The following is a 15,614-nucleotide window of genomic DNA, read 5'->3' as shown; positions in this document are numbered from 1 at the left end:
TGGAATTCTTTGTAATGTTTTACCGGATGAAAACAGTCCACAATTATAAAAATGTTTGAAAACCACTAATATAGTGGTGACTGTGTTATCCTTGAAAGTAGGAGTCCAACTAGTTTCCAAAGAACACATAAGGAAGTAGGGTAACATAAATAATCTAATTTACTTCTGAAGAATTTAATTAGATATATTCAAAATTTTAGTGATTCCATTTATTAACAAAACAGAAAATTTATGTTTAAAATATAGTTAAATAGTTATAATCCAAAGTTTTAGATACAGTAGATCAGAACAAAAATAATATATATATAAGGTTTTGAATATGAAAGGGAATTTTGGCTTTATGAATTGATAGTTATCTCAAAAATTCTTAAGTATGTCCATTCCTAAAATATAAAATGGTCCATAAATCCTCCAGATATTATAAGAAAATAAAATTTTATTTTATAACTAAACTTCAATGCTTGAAAGAAACTGTTTCTCAAAGCTAAAACTGATTTGTTTAGATATTAGATATTTAGATTAATATCTAAATTTTAATATAAATGTTATTTTTCCCCAAATGTCTTATAACTTAGGAAAATATGGCAAAAGTAATTTACCTGAGAAATTTGTACGATACATTTCAAGCTAATCAAAAAAGAAAAAACATCAAAACATACTCATAACTGCATTAAACAGAATTGCATGGTGGCCAGAATAACAAGAGCCAAGGAAGAAACCCAGGGAACTCAACAGCTGGAATCCATTACTGCCACTATGTTGATGCCAGTCCACTCAGAGGCAGTTATGTTAAGAAGGAAAAAACTATCTTTTAAAGTATAAGTGCTAAACTAGTACTAAAGAAATAAAGATTTGGAATAGGTTGGCATTCCTGATGGCATCACTGAGCTGCTTATGCCAGACAGATGCTTAACCATTTGATCCCTTGCCATGCCAGGACTGGTTATGTGACTTGTTTTGGCCAATGGAATGCAAATGGACATAAAATATGCTATGTGTGAGCAGAAGCTTTCATTGAACTTTAGTCGGTCAGTGTGGCCTCCTGCTCCTATCCTTTACCAGGAAAACAGCACATCTGAGATGAAGGCTGCCCCTTCAGCCGGGATCCTGGAGTGAGAACACTGAGTAAAGAGAGCCGAGTGGAGTTGCTGTCCCACATGTCTGTAGGGGAGAAATGAAGGTTTGTGATGTAAGCCACTGAGATGTTTTGAGATTATAATTACCACTGCAAAAGCTAACTGAAAGAAAGGGTAAAATAAGTATCTCAGTTACGCTTCTAATCATTAATATTTATTTTATTTCCAGCTAAGGACATTCCTAGATTATGCATCCATGAGTAAGGGATTCTCATTCTACTTATTTTACAACCTCTGGGCAAGAATTTACAGCATGTCTCAAATGACAGAACTCAGCAGTGAAAAATTCTGAAGATGAAGAGCTCTAGGAAAAGGTACCACATATGGGGCAAATTGCAAATGGGTATATCCTTGCCCAGAGAATCCCACAGCATGGATCCCTTGGTAGCTGCAGTGCTGCAAGAGGCTAAGGAAGTGCTTGAGATGTGTGGCTTAAAATAAATTCTATCAATGGTTTCTACTCTTCCACTCATCTTAGGAATCCAAGTATAAAAGGACCAGCAGTAGATTGCCCTTCCAAACTGTAAAGCATAATGAGTAAAAATGGAAGAAATTAGTATGAAGAAAAATGGGTATGTATTTGTATTTATGCCAAAAAAATAATTAAAGCCAAGATAGCAATATAAAGTGAGTCACTCTAATGTATATCAAATTTTCATGTATTTAAACACTTTTTTCTTAAAAAGAGCTTTTAATTATTTTTCCCTATAGAAATTTTCAATTCATTTCCAGTAATTTTATATAGGAATAAGTGTTTATATAAGTTGATGCTGCTTCAATATGTCAGTGTAATTCAGTTTCCTTCATTCTATCTATGTTCTAGTTATACATGAATAAATTAGTTCCCTCTCCAGATTCTCCAGTCAACAAATTGTACCTATATGTATCCAGTTTCTTATGCCAGAAATCTTGGAATGATCCTTGACACCACACATTCCTTCATTAGCCCTCACCTACTATCAATTCAGCAATGAATCCAATGTCTTCTACAAAGCTTATTTCACTTCCATCTATCTCTTTCCACTTCCACGACCAAAATTCTAGTCCAAGATAATTTATTGCCCAACTCATCGTAAACATGTCCCAATTCATGAATCCCTTTTTCCTCTCTGACCTTTGTCTAAGTAGAAGCTATGTAAACATAGCAGCCCAAGTAATCATTTAAAACTGTCAATCACTTCACACCACGTTTGTGTTTATAAATGCTTAATGACTTTGCACAGAATGTATAGGATAAACTAATTCTTAACTTTGTCAGTAAGTCCTTGGATGTCTGGCTCATGTTTGCCTGATATCATGCCAGTCTTCCCCTGCTCCCCATGTCCCATCACATTGACCTCCTGTCAATCACATTGCCCTCCAATGTGCCATCTTCATCCTCCTCTTCTGATTTAAAGCTTTTGCATTTGCCATTTGCCTTGCCTAGAATTCTGTTCTCTTTGTCTGGCTAACTTCTATCATCTTGGAGGTTTTATTTAAATAGCAGTTCATCAAAGATGCTACTTATTCTCAGAAATTCAAAATATTCACTTAAGTACCTTGGTCTCTTTATTCTTAGGTTTTATCATAATTTGTAATCATATATCCCTAGATATATGATTATTATCTTAACCAAATAATAATTTGGTTAAAGTCTGTTTATATCATTAGACTGTAAACTCCATGAAATCAGAGACCAGGTTTGTACTCAGCCATGCCTAACACAAGGCCTGACACACAGTAAATATTTAGGATGAATGAATGCAGCTGAGAACTTAGTAAAATTTATTAGACAGAAAAATGTTGCAGATTCCAGTACATACAGTAGATTTTTATTATAAAAGTTCTCCCAACAATATACAGAATGAGAAAATATATTTCATCCTGGTTTCTCTGATTTGTTTACAAATCTGAGGAGCCGCTCCTAAGCTGCACAAGAACACTAATGTAGTTCTTAGATTCTGGTGTATTAAAATATGCTTGTGCACAAAGTTACCAACTGAGAAAGTCAAAGTGCTTAAGACTTAAAAAATTTTCTCAAATAGGTTGATCTCTTTATCTTTTAAATAACATCTTTATGTATTAAATAATGGCTTCCTTAAAAATTATCTTTTATCAGTCATAAAATGTAATATATTTTTATATTATGATCCAAATTAGTGGCATGCTTATTTCTGTAGTTGTGACATTGTAAACTGGACATCAGGATTCTACTTTTAATAGAATAGGATTCCACTTATACTTTGTCTCTCAAACTCAATATATTTGAGCAAGAGGGAGGAGGTTATTCTCTATTAACAAACAACTCCCCAAATCCCAGCATACCAATGCTTTATTTCTTTCTCACATGACATGTCAAATACATATGTGCCAGGAAGACTGCATTTAGTGTAGTTATTCATGGACAAGGACTATGGAGGCTCTATCATGACATGTGCTTCCGCAATTACTATATCAGAGAAAGAGCAAACAGTGCACTGGGTCATAAACACTTCTATTTAGATCAGATGCAGTGGCTTATCCCTATAAACCTGACACTTTGGGAGGCCAAAGTGGTAAGATTGCTATGGCAAGATGCTGGCTCTACAAAAAGAGAGAGAGAGAGAGAGAGAGAGAGAGAGAGAGAGAGAGAGAGAGGGAGAGAGAGAGAGATACTCCTTACCTTTTGTTCTGATTGCCTCAACCAAAGCAAGTCATATGGCTATGGCTGGGAATACAATCTCATGATGTTCTCAGCAAGGAGGAGGAGGAGAAATTGAGGGGAACCGTTCTAATGGCTTCAAGAGTCATTTAGAGGAAGTCAGAAGAATAACTGCAACAATTCATTCACTGAACCATTCATTCACACAACATGGATCTTTTTCTGCACCAGGCTGTGAGCTAGTTTGCTTGGGATAAAATATCTAGTGAGTCTCTACATATGTGCTGCTTTGGGAAACAGTCATTTAAATAATTATTTAAACAGTGATGCTGGGAATGAATGAATGGTCCATTTATTTAAGTATTCTAAAAATATCCAATATAAAGTGAACTTTGTGTGATCATATAAATCATACAATTTAAAGGTTTAACCTTTTTAATGTTTTTAAAAGAGATATGTGAAGAATGTAACCAAGGGATTCTAAAGTTTCATTAAACTATATTCATATTCAATTTAATGATGATCTTAGTGTGAGGGTAAATTTCTCACTTGGCTCACATCCAGAAGATAGTACAAAACCCAAGTAACACTTTAGGGTTTTTTGTTACCTTCCTTTTTAATATAAATACTAGAAACTATTATGTTTTATTATGTGACTTCATTAGATTATAACTCTTGACACTTAATAAAGTTTCTATCTTCTACACTAAAATATGCTATTTTTTCCATTGTTAAGCCATAATATTAAAACCATTAAGTGACATTTAAAACAAGGAAGTATTCATCCATGTACCAGAACTAAAATACAACTTTTTTCATGCATTTTTCTCTATTTTTCACACATGATTACATAAAGAAATTCTACTAGGAAAGACGGGAAGGAGATCAACAACATATTCCCTTACACAAATTATGGATAAATTTACACATTATTATGATATGGAATTTAAACATGCATAGTTGTTTCTAGTAGTTTCTTCCTGTACCAAAATACAAAAAGCATCATCTTTGTATCCAGCCTCCTGTGTTCACATCCCATATTGACATCTACCATGTTTGAGTTTCAGTGGCTTACTTTTTGTCTGCAGGAAGCAAACCTTAGATACGACAAGGCTCAAGAAGCAAGCAAACAAAAAACATCCTTTCTCCTTACATTACATGTGTAAATAACTTCTTGTTAAATAAAATTAGATAGTGCAAAAGATAAAACAGGTATTATTATGGAGTAATTCAAACCCTGGACTGGGAGAGGTTGACATCTTGTCTTACTGTTAACACCTAGACTGAGAACAGTTAGATTTTGTCATGTAAAATGGTGCGTGGGATTATATTCATAGATGCAGAAATATGTTCCGTTCTATCACACCCACGAGCCTCTGAACAGTACACTGAAAGCTGGCGTGAGTAAGAACTATTCTACAAATGAAAAGCATAGCTAATGTGCTGATGTGTGATGTATTCATTTAGTCATCATGGTGTTTCTTCAATTTAAAACATTTTTTTACTAAGGAGTTATGTCTTTTAAAGAGGGTTATTAGATGGGATTGTGTAGGTATGTAGATACCTTGTTTAATCAAAACTTTTACTTGTAAATATTTCTACAGTTCATTGTTTATAATCCAAATACACAGTTTAAGAGATTTATGCCCTAATTTCAGAAATGATTTATAATAATTGCTAATATGGTTTGCTTGTGGGTTATAAAACATCTTGCCTTATCAGGAATCAAAGCTTCTAGATACTGTGGACTAAGAATTTCAGCATTAGAAAAAATATAAATGAAACACTTAATTCAAATTTGTCTTGTAACAGAAGAACTAAGTCATAACAGGTGTATAACCAGATATTTGGATGAAGGAAGGATCTTACTGTTTCAAAGGACCTTCCAAAGTAACCCTTTTTTTTTTTTTTTGAGACAGAGTCTCACTCTATCAGCAAGTCTGGAGTACAGTAGCGTGATCTCAACTCACTGCAACCTCTGCCTTGTAAGCTAAAGTGATCTTCCCACTTCAGCCTCCTGAGTAACTGGGACTACAAGTGAGCACCACCACCCTTAGATAATTTTTTTTTTAATGTAGCTACGACGTATCACTATATCGTGCAGGTTGGTCTCATGCTCTTTGACTCAAAAGATCCTTCTGACTCAGCCTCCCTAAGTGCTGGATTATAGTCACAAGCCACTATACCCAACCCAAAATGTAACTTAATAATGCAAAAATTTTCTCAAAAATAAGTGTTTTACAAATTCCAACTGTATTATATTTTATTTTCCCAATTAGACTGTTTTCCTAATCAATATTTAAAGTAATAGTTTATAGAAAGCCCTAACAGCACTTAAAATCCTTCTTGTTTTTTTGGTAAAAAAAAAACCTCACTGGTGACCTCTAATAAAATTAGCAAATTTAGAAGGTAAGTAATTTATTTAAAATGAATTGAACGTTTCTTCATTATCCAACATTCATTTAGCTGGCATTATCCTAAAAAGATCAATAATTCCAAAAGAACATATTAATTTTAATATTTTAGAAAGACTATAGAATCTAAATTTAAAATGCTTCAATATTAGTAAAAATTAATTCCATATTTCTTAAATAAAGATCTTTTTAAAAATAGAATACTTGATATATGTTAAATTTATAGCACGGGAGTCTGCCTAGACAGTCAAGTTAAAGTGGAGGATAAGGCAATTGTCCAAAACGCTTAAGCCAAATAAAAACTCAGGGTATAATTCAGGCCAAAAATTAAACCCAGATTGAAATTCAGGCCAAACATTAAATGAAAAGAGATGTTTTTTGGATAGTGTCATCAAATTGACTAGCTATATTAATTGGATCTATTCAATTAAATTTCCTTTCTCTCTCCTACTTTGCTTGGGTATAAGAGACTCCAACAGTTCCAAGGGTGTGGTTTTACTGGCAGACAGTGGGAGCCACGAGACCTGGTTCTATTGCTATTTCTCCCATTAACAGCTGGGTGACCCTCAGCAAGAAAGTAAACTCAGTGGGGCCTCAGTTTCCTCTTTTTATAAAATGAGATCCTCTAACCTCTAAATTCCTTTCCAGCTCTGAAGTGTTGTAAACTCCTGAAATAGTAAGATTACAGCTATGTGTGTGTGTGCATGTGTATTGTGAAATAGAACAGTTACAGCTGTGTGTGTATGTGTGTGGTGTGCCCAGTGTTCAACAATAAGATATCACCCTAAGGACTTCACTAATATTTAACACTCACTGTAAGTTTAACTAGGTATTTGATTTAATTACAATAGCTTTCATAATTGTCTTAAGAAATTAATCACACTTGATATGGGGAAGAATTTTTTTAATGTCTTGAATTACACTGATCAGAATAACACTGGAGAGTAACTATTTAATATTATGAGTACTCAAAATATGTGGTCCAAGGTATATCTCCATCCAACATGGCTCTGCAAGGTGCCTACTGGTGGTAAGAACTACAATGATGAATACTTTTGATGCAGAACACTTAAGTAATTAGCATTTAAGAAGCCTATTATTTGGAATTTTTAATTGTTTTAGTGAAACCAACTGTGACGTTAATTCTTTAAGTTCAGCGGGCATATTTTAGCTTTCTGTCCATTACTTACCTTTTTTGTGCAACAAATGTCTTCATAATAATTAGGCACTATCTTAATAAGCTTCATTTCTTACCTTTCCTCCATTATTGAATAACTTGAAAATACAGCCCAACATCTATAAAGTAATTAGCCACTACACTGAAGTATCCTTCTTTTTCAATATAATAATATAAAATCCTGTAGTTTCTCAGTGGCTTGTCTAACAGCACTTTTCCAACTGTTTGTCCCATATTTTCCTCTGTTAGCTCTGTTTTTCTGTTTTCCATGGTACCATTTCTTTTTACCAATGACAATTTCATGGTAATGATAGTACTTATGCTATCAGTTTAAGGTCAGCTACCTCTTTCCTATAATTGAAATCAATAGCTTCTCACTTTTTCTCTTACTACTTTACCTGTTGAGTACCACAAAATTTTAAGTATCTCCCTCATCTGACCCACCCTGCCACACACACACAAGTAGCCTCCAGCTCCATTGCTTTTAACTGAAGCAATTTGTTATGATACTACCTTGGGCATACCTATCCCCTGGTGTTAAATATGCTTTTAACCTTACTGAACTTCATATACAGCAAAAATATCCTGGCACAACTGAAGAAACTGCATCTTTAAGAAGCCTATAAATGAATTATTTAAACAATGTAAACAACTACTCCATTGATAAAATATTTAAACAGATCATGTCAATGGTACTAGACATTCCAATGCTTCTTCCAGACAACTACTATTCCTTTCACATATATTGAAGTAAAATAATATTTTATATAGAGATTTTAAGTAGTTTATTAAACAATGAACAATAAAATGAGAATGAGTATACACAGGAAATCCTTTGGGTTATTAATGTATTTAATGCTTTTCCCATGTCTTTGAATGACAAATGATAATGTTTCTATTATGATTAATAATTTAATTAGCATATAGGATGCCTCCCCAGAGGCTTAATTATCAAGTGTATCATCATAGTTTCAAAATAGATGTGACAGCTATTGACTTGAAATTTGCTTTATTGAAAACTTCCATAATGTACTTTTGTATGACAGATTCTACTAGATTAATATTTCTGTCATGAATGAATTATTCCAGGATAATAAGCAACAGTATTTTCTATACCTATGTGAAATAATAGTTAAAAAATAAAAAGCATTATGGTGTATTATTGCCAAATACGCAGCTTTGAAAAGCTGGTTCAAAATCTTAATTTTTCTTTGTACACCAGGAAAAACTTCTGTAATCTACAGGTTTCAATTATTTACTGAACTTCAATTTATATCATGAAGGAGAGAGCACGCAATGGAGAAAGATGAAATCTTTGAAGCCAAATCTATGCTTAAATCTTAGCCCATCACTTTCCATGTGGCATGGATTAGCCAGTTGCTGTCTTTGAGCCTCAGTTTTCTAATCTTGAAAATGGTGATAATCATGTTTCCTGTAGGATTATTTTGAAGTAAGGCACCCAGACTCATGGTAGGAGTTTAGCAAGTGGTAACTTATAATTATGATTACAGTTCAGGTACTATGGTCAAGGAAGTAACATGACAAGCGATGCTCATGGATTTCTGAGCATATTCACTTTATTCTGAGATAGGAAATAGATATATTTATTTAAATAGCATGCCTTTAATTATACCATTATATAATATACATAATTATACTATGCTATCACTAAACACAACCACACACACACATCTTCCCCCACATTACTACAGAAAAACTAATTCTGTACAAAAAGTTTATACTTCACTCTTCTAAAATTTCCAAACCACAGTTCATATACCTCTTTGTCCTATTTGGTATGTCCTACAGTTATAAAATAGTAATCATTGCCACCTCTATTTTATCTTGTTAAAAGCAGCTTATTACCTAAGATTACATATGAATTCTGGATGTACCTAAGTTTTTCTTACTCATCTTTCACTATCTCAGGGTAATACTCTACAGTCGTTTCTATAAATGTGATTATTTCTAATGATTCAAACCTGAGTCACATAAATAACATGGTTAAAAACCTCATAAAGAAAATATACTATTCATTTGTGGCAACTGTCATCCAAACATTGTTGATTTATAGTGCCACTTTTCATTTTGAGTTTTTACTGACAATTCACAAATCAGTTTTTTAAAACATATGTAAAGCCTGTCTATGAATCTCCTTTTGCTTTTTTGTTTCCTCAGAATATAATTTGCTACATTATAGGTTCAAATTGCTATCTTTATATTAAAATTACATATTTTTAATGTTGTAACATTGAAGAGTCTCTATTGAAGATGTATGTTGACTACTAAACTAAAGAAATTCAGAGTGAAAACTTCAAGATTCTCCAAAGAGCCTAGAGTCATCTCCAATGATATTGTTCCTTGGCAATAGAAATTACTTAATGGTAAGTCAGCCAGTCATAAAAAAAAAAAAGTCTGTTCTATGCACAGATTTGAATTAACATTCCCCCAAAGTCATCCTGCAAATTTACATGGCTCCAAAAAAGAATGTGGATGATACTTTGCAAAGCAGCCTTGTTAGTAGAGACACAAAATACACCAATGTCTTTCGATGATAGTGTGGCTATTATAACTGTTTTGTTCAACAGCATATATGTTTGAAATAAATTTTTCAAAAAAACTGTGAAATAATTTATGTGAACAAAAGGCAGTAAGAATCCATAAATAATTCAGATGATAATTTATCAACAATTGATTATTCTTTGTGTACTCTTTATCTGGGTAAGAAATGAAGTTATAATATCATGGAATGAGTGATTCCTTCGTATAGTAGGGCTATACTCATTCAGAAATAAAATTTTAGTATGCATAGATGTAATTTTGATACATCAATTAAAAGCTAACATCAATATTTTACCTGTTCTAAAAAGTGAATGTTTTAAAGTTGTGATTAACAAGACCAGGTTTTTATATCAAATATTTAATCATGTACTATGTACTGATATGACAGAGATCTGGAAGTATCCCTTGGAATGAACATCATGTAGATAATATAGTTTATTACTTTCATAAGCAATAAAATGCATGTTAATTTATATCTTCATAAAGTTTTGAAATCCAAAGCAAACAAAAATGCAGACACACAACACTGCAAGCTTATGTTCAGTATTTTATAAAAGAATTAGAAAAATTAAAAGCTTATCAAAGAAAGTGGAATAAGAATTTAATTGAGAAAATGATAATGCCAGCCCAAAGCTGCACTAAAATTCTGAATAAAACATGGCTACTGCAATTGGACCAGGTTTCTTTATGAAGTTGTTTCTAATTCTGAAGCCACATATGTGCAGTGACACGTGATGTAGAAAGTGTTACCATGGTAAGTACACATTTTTTCTTGGATAGTCAATTTTTTTTCTTAAAAATGTATAAAGAATTCTCACCTCATAAGTTATGAAAATTGACTGTTTTCCTTATCATTACATATTAGTATGATGCAATGCAGCATTAATATAAATAATCTACTTTAAAAAACTTTAGCCTAGTAAGATGGATTATAAAACATTCAGTAAAAATGAAATAAGAAATCTCCAAGTCAGGTAACTCTAAATGTTGGGTTGTAAACAAGTCATAGCTCTACTAAATCAATAAATATTCTGACCTCAGGACATTTTTCACAGGCCTGAGACACTTCACGAGTTCAAACGCAATCACTAAACACACTCCCAGTATATTTTAGTCCTATGACTGTTAAGGAAAAATAAAATCATTTGTACATCCCTACTTTCCCATTTTTTCCCCCCTGTGCAATCAATGATTTCTAAAATGTAAAGACTTCACTGCTTTACTGTCTTATAAAAATACATACATATATATGTATATATATGTATATGTGTGTGTATGTGTGTGTGTATATATGTATGTGTGCATATATATATAAATATATATATAAATATATATATATATAAATATATATATATATCTCTCGAGGTAGTTCTCTTAGAGTCCAGGAAGCCAATTCAAGAAAAACTGGATAGAGGCGTGACACTTGGACTGGGGAGGTGGTGTAATCTGTTGCGAATCACAGCAGGTTCTGAAGTGCTGGGGAACCCACGTGTGCAGGGGCTGGAGAACTTTTTCACCGCATCTCCCAGAAGAAATGCCTCATTTCAATAATAGGGGGCTGGCTGGAGCAAGGGGTGGGGGTGAAGGGTGGCCTGTTAAAAAAAAAGGCAGAGGCGAAGCTTTCAAACCGTTCACGCATATCTACCTCTGCTTATTTTCCCTCTATTTCGCCTCCGATCAACTTTATTATTTTTCCCCCTTTTATAGGAGGACTTAAGCAATCGGGATGCTGAGCATCTCATAGGCTCAGGCTGGAACAAAGAAAATCGAGTTCTTAATACTGTATCTCTCCCGTTGGAGGGATCACGTGTCCTGCTTTCGCTGGAATGCACTCTTCTCGCCCACGCTATAAAAATCTCTATTGTGCTTAGAAATTTCGCTTAGGTTAGAATATGCTCACATAAAATTGCTTTTCACCCATCAGGAGAGCCACATTTCGACATACACAGATACAAATTTATTTACCTGCTGACCCAGTTACCACTGCAGGTAAATTCGATATGTTGAAAGAGTATTGGAAAAGTAATCAAAAAAAGCAGGTAGAGGACCCCTGTGTCTTACCGGTCCCCACCCCCATTGCTTTTTTTTTTTTTTTTTTTTTTTTTTAAATAATCTCCTTTTAGGAGAACTTCGAAAGAAACGTGGGAGTTGCAGATGGTTTCTTTCTGAAGCTGATTCCCGGGAGTTGGGAAAGTGACCCCTTCTTTTTCCTGCCTTGCGCTGCACCCTCTTGCCCAACCCGCTAGCTTTGTGACTTGATGGGGAAGAGACAGACAGGGAAGAGTGGGAGGAGAGGGCGGAGGCGGGTCCTTTATTCAGCCCTGATGGCCGAGAAGTAGTGTAAGGAAGCAATCTTGCAGCCATCTCCGTTATTATGAAGTCACACTATTTTAAAAGGCAATCCGTACAGTCCCCCAACCCCCACCCCCCATTCTTGACTCTGCAAACAGTAAGACTAGAGACCACCGGTAGCCAATCTAATAATCCGCCGCGAGCCAGGGTGCCATGATTACCTTAATGCTAATGTGCTTCCCTCCCTCTTTCCACGTAGGATCCGAAACACGTCCTGCATCCTTAATAACTCGGAGAGGAGGACGCAAGATCCTCAAGGGGATCCAGGGCTGGATCGGGAATAGGCAGGTTCACCAGCTTCTCGTGCCACACAAAGGAGATGTGTGGGCAGGAGTTGTCTAGCTGATGGGGAGGGAGGCAAGGTTCTCCCTGACTCCCAGGGAACGCACTCCCCCACTTCTTTTCCTCCTCCAGTCTTTCATGCTCCTTAGTCCCCTCCATCCCCCCAAACCCCACCCTTTCCCTTCAATCCAATGACAAAAAAAAAAAAAAAAATCTTCTAATTCAAATTTTTTCAAACAGACATCGAGACATTGATACAACACCTTCCAAGATAAAGAGACAAGTGCGTCCTGCCACAAGTGTGTGTGAGTGTGAGTATGAGTGTGTGTCACGACCAAACACATGCTTCATCCCTCAGACACCTCTGGGAAAAAAGCTGACTGGAGATATCCAAGATAATAACGAGGAGCTAAACCTAATTTCAGCTGAACAAATGGTCCCAGCACCAGCGCCCAACATTTACCTTTCCTTTTCGCAGTATGTAACCCTTTAAGGTCTCTTGTCAGCTCAATCTACTCGGTGCTCCCATGCACCGGCCCGGTTAGCACCCCATTTCCAAATGCTCTGCAAGCTACCACATCATCGCCGCCTCCGCAGGCCACCGCACGAGCAGCTCCCTGCGAGCGTCGAAGCCTCCCACCCTGCCACCCACCGCCCCCGGCCGGCCTCTGGGGTCCCACACCTCGCGCGCCTACAGTTGCCGCGGCCGCACGCGGCTGGGCCCCCGCAGCACCCTCCGCCACGGAACGAGCGCGCCCTACTCACATCGCCGGCGGGAGAAACTGCCCATGAGGTTCCGGAGAGCGTAGCCGTGCAGCTGCCAACGGTTATTCCTTAAGTGTTCAGGTGTCCGCAGTGGAGTGGGCGCCAGGGTCCTCGAAGGAGGAGGAGAGGAGGGAAGGAGTAGAAGGTAGGAAGAACAGGAGACTGAGGGGAATCCAGGAAGGAGTCACGTTAGACCATGATGCCAGTGCCCTTCAGGTGGACGGCTGGAGAGGTTCCCGAGGGAAGCGGCCGAGGGGAAGCCCGAAGCGCTGGCGGGGGAGGCAGGAGCGCGTCCACTCCCCAGCCTCAGCCTGCCCTGCGCGCCGCGCTAGCGACCGCGGCAGCGGCGGCGGCGGCGGCGGCGGTGGCGGAGGCGCAGCTCCCTCCCCACCCCCGGAAGGCTCCACAGACAATAAATCCTGGGCGGAGAAGAGACCAGCAGGAAAGGCGAATCCTGCACCCAACTCCGTAACAACCCCTGCCGCTGGCCGCGCCTGTGCAGGGCGAGGATCCCCAGGGGCCAGGGCGCAGCGGGCGTCTTGGAGGGGCTGAGCGCTCCGCGGCTGCAGGCGGCGGTGGCGGTGGCCCGAGTGGGCGGCTGCAGGTCCCGCCGGCGAGAACCCGCTGCACGGGGGCTGGGTGTCGGTAGTTTCAAGCCAGGTGTTCGTCCGGAGTGGGGTCTTCCTCGGTGCAGTGGCTCGGCGCACAGGTGCCAGGATTGGCAGGCGAGGAGGCGCTGCTCGCGGCTCTTGGCTGTGTCTCCCCGCTCTCCCCGCCCCCCCTCTTTTTTCCCACCCCCTTTTCCGACGAAACCAGCTGCAGCTGCTTCAAAGTGTGAAAAATGTCAAGCAGATTTCCCAATGATAGGAGGGGGTAACGATGTTCACAGCCCTCGGCCCCTTTTTGAGGTCCTCGCCCCTCTGACCTCTGCTCGGGCTCCCTCAAATTATGAGAAGAAAAATCCCAGTCCGGCGGAGAATTGAAACGCTAGCCTTCTTCAGGCTCAGTCACCACAGGCTGCTTTTCGAGAACCGGACGAGGGGCCGAGCTCTCAGGGTTCCTCTTGTCTCCCTTGTTGTTCGAGGCAGGTGGCACGAATCTCAGCTACGGGCGGAGCGCGGCCGCGGGCTCCTCCCGCTCGCGGGCCAGCCCCAGGCGCTCCGGCAGCGCGGCGCGGCGTCCTGCAGCGCGGACGCCTGGGCGGCAGAAGCGGCTCCCGGCCTGCGCGCCCTCCCGCGCGCCCCTGCACCCGCACCAGCTCAGTGAGGCTGCGCTTGCGGCTCCTCCGGCAGCTGCTCGTGCTATCTCAGCAAAGAGGCGGCCAGGAGCGCCTCCTCGGGGTTTCCTCCCCCGCCCGCCTTGCCTGCTGCAGGTTGTTGACTGCCAAGGAGAAAAGTCTCTGCTTGTGCGTCAGGTCGCTTCACACCAGTTATCGCAGGGACCCTTGTGCCTGCTCTCAAGTCGTCTCCTCATTCTGGGGTTGCGGCGGCTGCCCTGGAAGTGCACAAAAAGAGAAGGGGTTTCCCAACTTCTCTTCATCTATTCACCGCCCCTCCTCCTGCCATGAACATTATCTGTCTCTGACACACACACACACACACACACACACACACACACACACACTCTATATATACTCTCTTAAATAAAGGCACGCACACTTTCTTCTCATACACTTCTCTAAAGTCTCATAAGTAGCAAGACATGTTGATGAAGCTAATACTATTTACAATTTTTTTTTTTTTTTTTTTTTTTTTGAGACGGAGTTTCTCTCTTGTTGCCCAGTGCAATGGTGCAATCTCGCTCACCGTAACCTTCGCTTCTCGGGTTCAAGCGATTCTCCGGCCTCAGCCTCCCAAGTAGTTAGGATTACAGGCGCGCACCACCACATCCGGCTAATTTTTTGTATTTTAAGTAGAGACGGGGTTTCACCATGTTGCCCAGGCTGGTCTCGAACTCCTGACCTCAGGTGATCCACTTGTCTCAGCCTCCCAAAGTGCTGGGATTACAGGCGTGAGCCACCGTGCCCGGCCTATATTTACACTTTTATTCTCTACACACATCCGATGAATTGAAAATGTATATATTATGCTGGTATTCTTTCGTGGAATATAGGCTATGTGGTTTTTGTTTCTTTATTACAGGAGAAACAATTTTGTCTTTCAGTTCTGTAATCTGGAACACAGTCAAGACTGTACACGGCATTCAAATGCCACTCTAGGGTGTATGTAAGCTTGCAATTTACCAAAAGAAAACACACCTAATTGTATTCTTAGCTTTGGAATGGCAAAGTCTTCAAGGTCAAAAAT

The 15,614-nt window shown here is 38.6% G+C and overlaps 1 protein-coding gene across 10 annotated transcripts in view; it reads right to left on the bottom strand.

Annotated features, from left to right (window-relative positions):
- The window catches only part of LRRC7 (leucine rich repeat containing 7), a 565,757-nt gene extending 551,279 nt beyond the window's left edge, over window positions 1-14,478 (bottom strand). For 5 of the 10 annotated variants that reach the window (XM_074381000.1, XM_074381001.1, XM_074381003.1 and 2 more), the window contains exon 1: window positions 12,423-12,661. In XM_074381000.1, coding sequence (XP_074237101.1) covers window positions 12,423-12,481 — 59 coding nt within the window. In that variant the 5' untranslated portion in view covers window positions 12,482-12,661. Of the gene's footprint in view, window positions 1-12,422; window positions 12,662-13,308 lie in introns of those variants that run through there. The other 5 variants (XM_039474488.2, XM_074381010.1, XM_074381009.1 and 2 more) reach the window with 3 other exon arrangements.
- Window positions 14,479-15,614: the final 1,136 nt, after the last annotated feature.

Source organism: Saimiri boliviensis, chromosome 11 (genome assembly GCF_048565385.1).
Source record: "Saimiri boliviensis isolate mSaiBol1 chromosome 11, mSaiBol1.pri, whole genome shotgun sequence".
Classification (NCBI taxonomy): domain Eukaryota; kingdom Metazoa; phylum Chordata; class Mammalia; order Primates; family Cebidae; genus Saimiri; species Saimiri boliviensis.
Note: the sequence above shows the minus strand (reverse complement) of the source record. Positions and strands in the feature narration are given on the sequence as shown.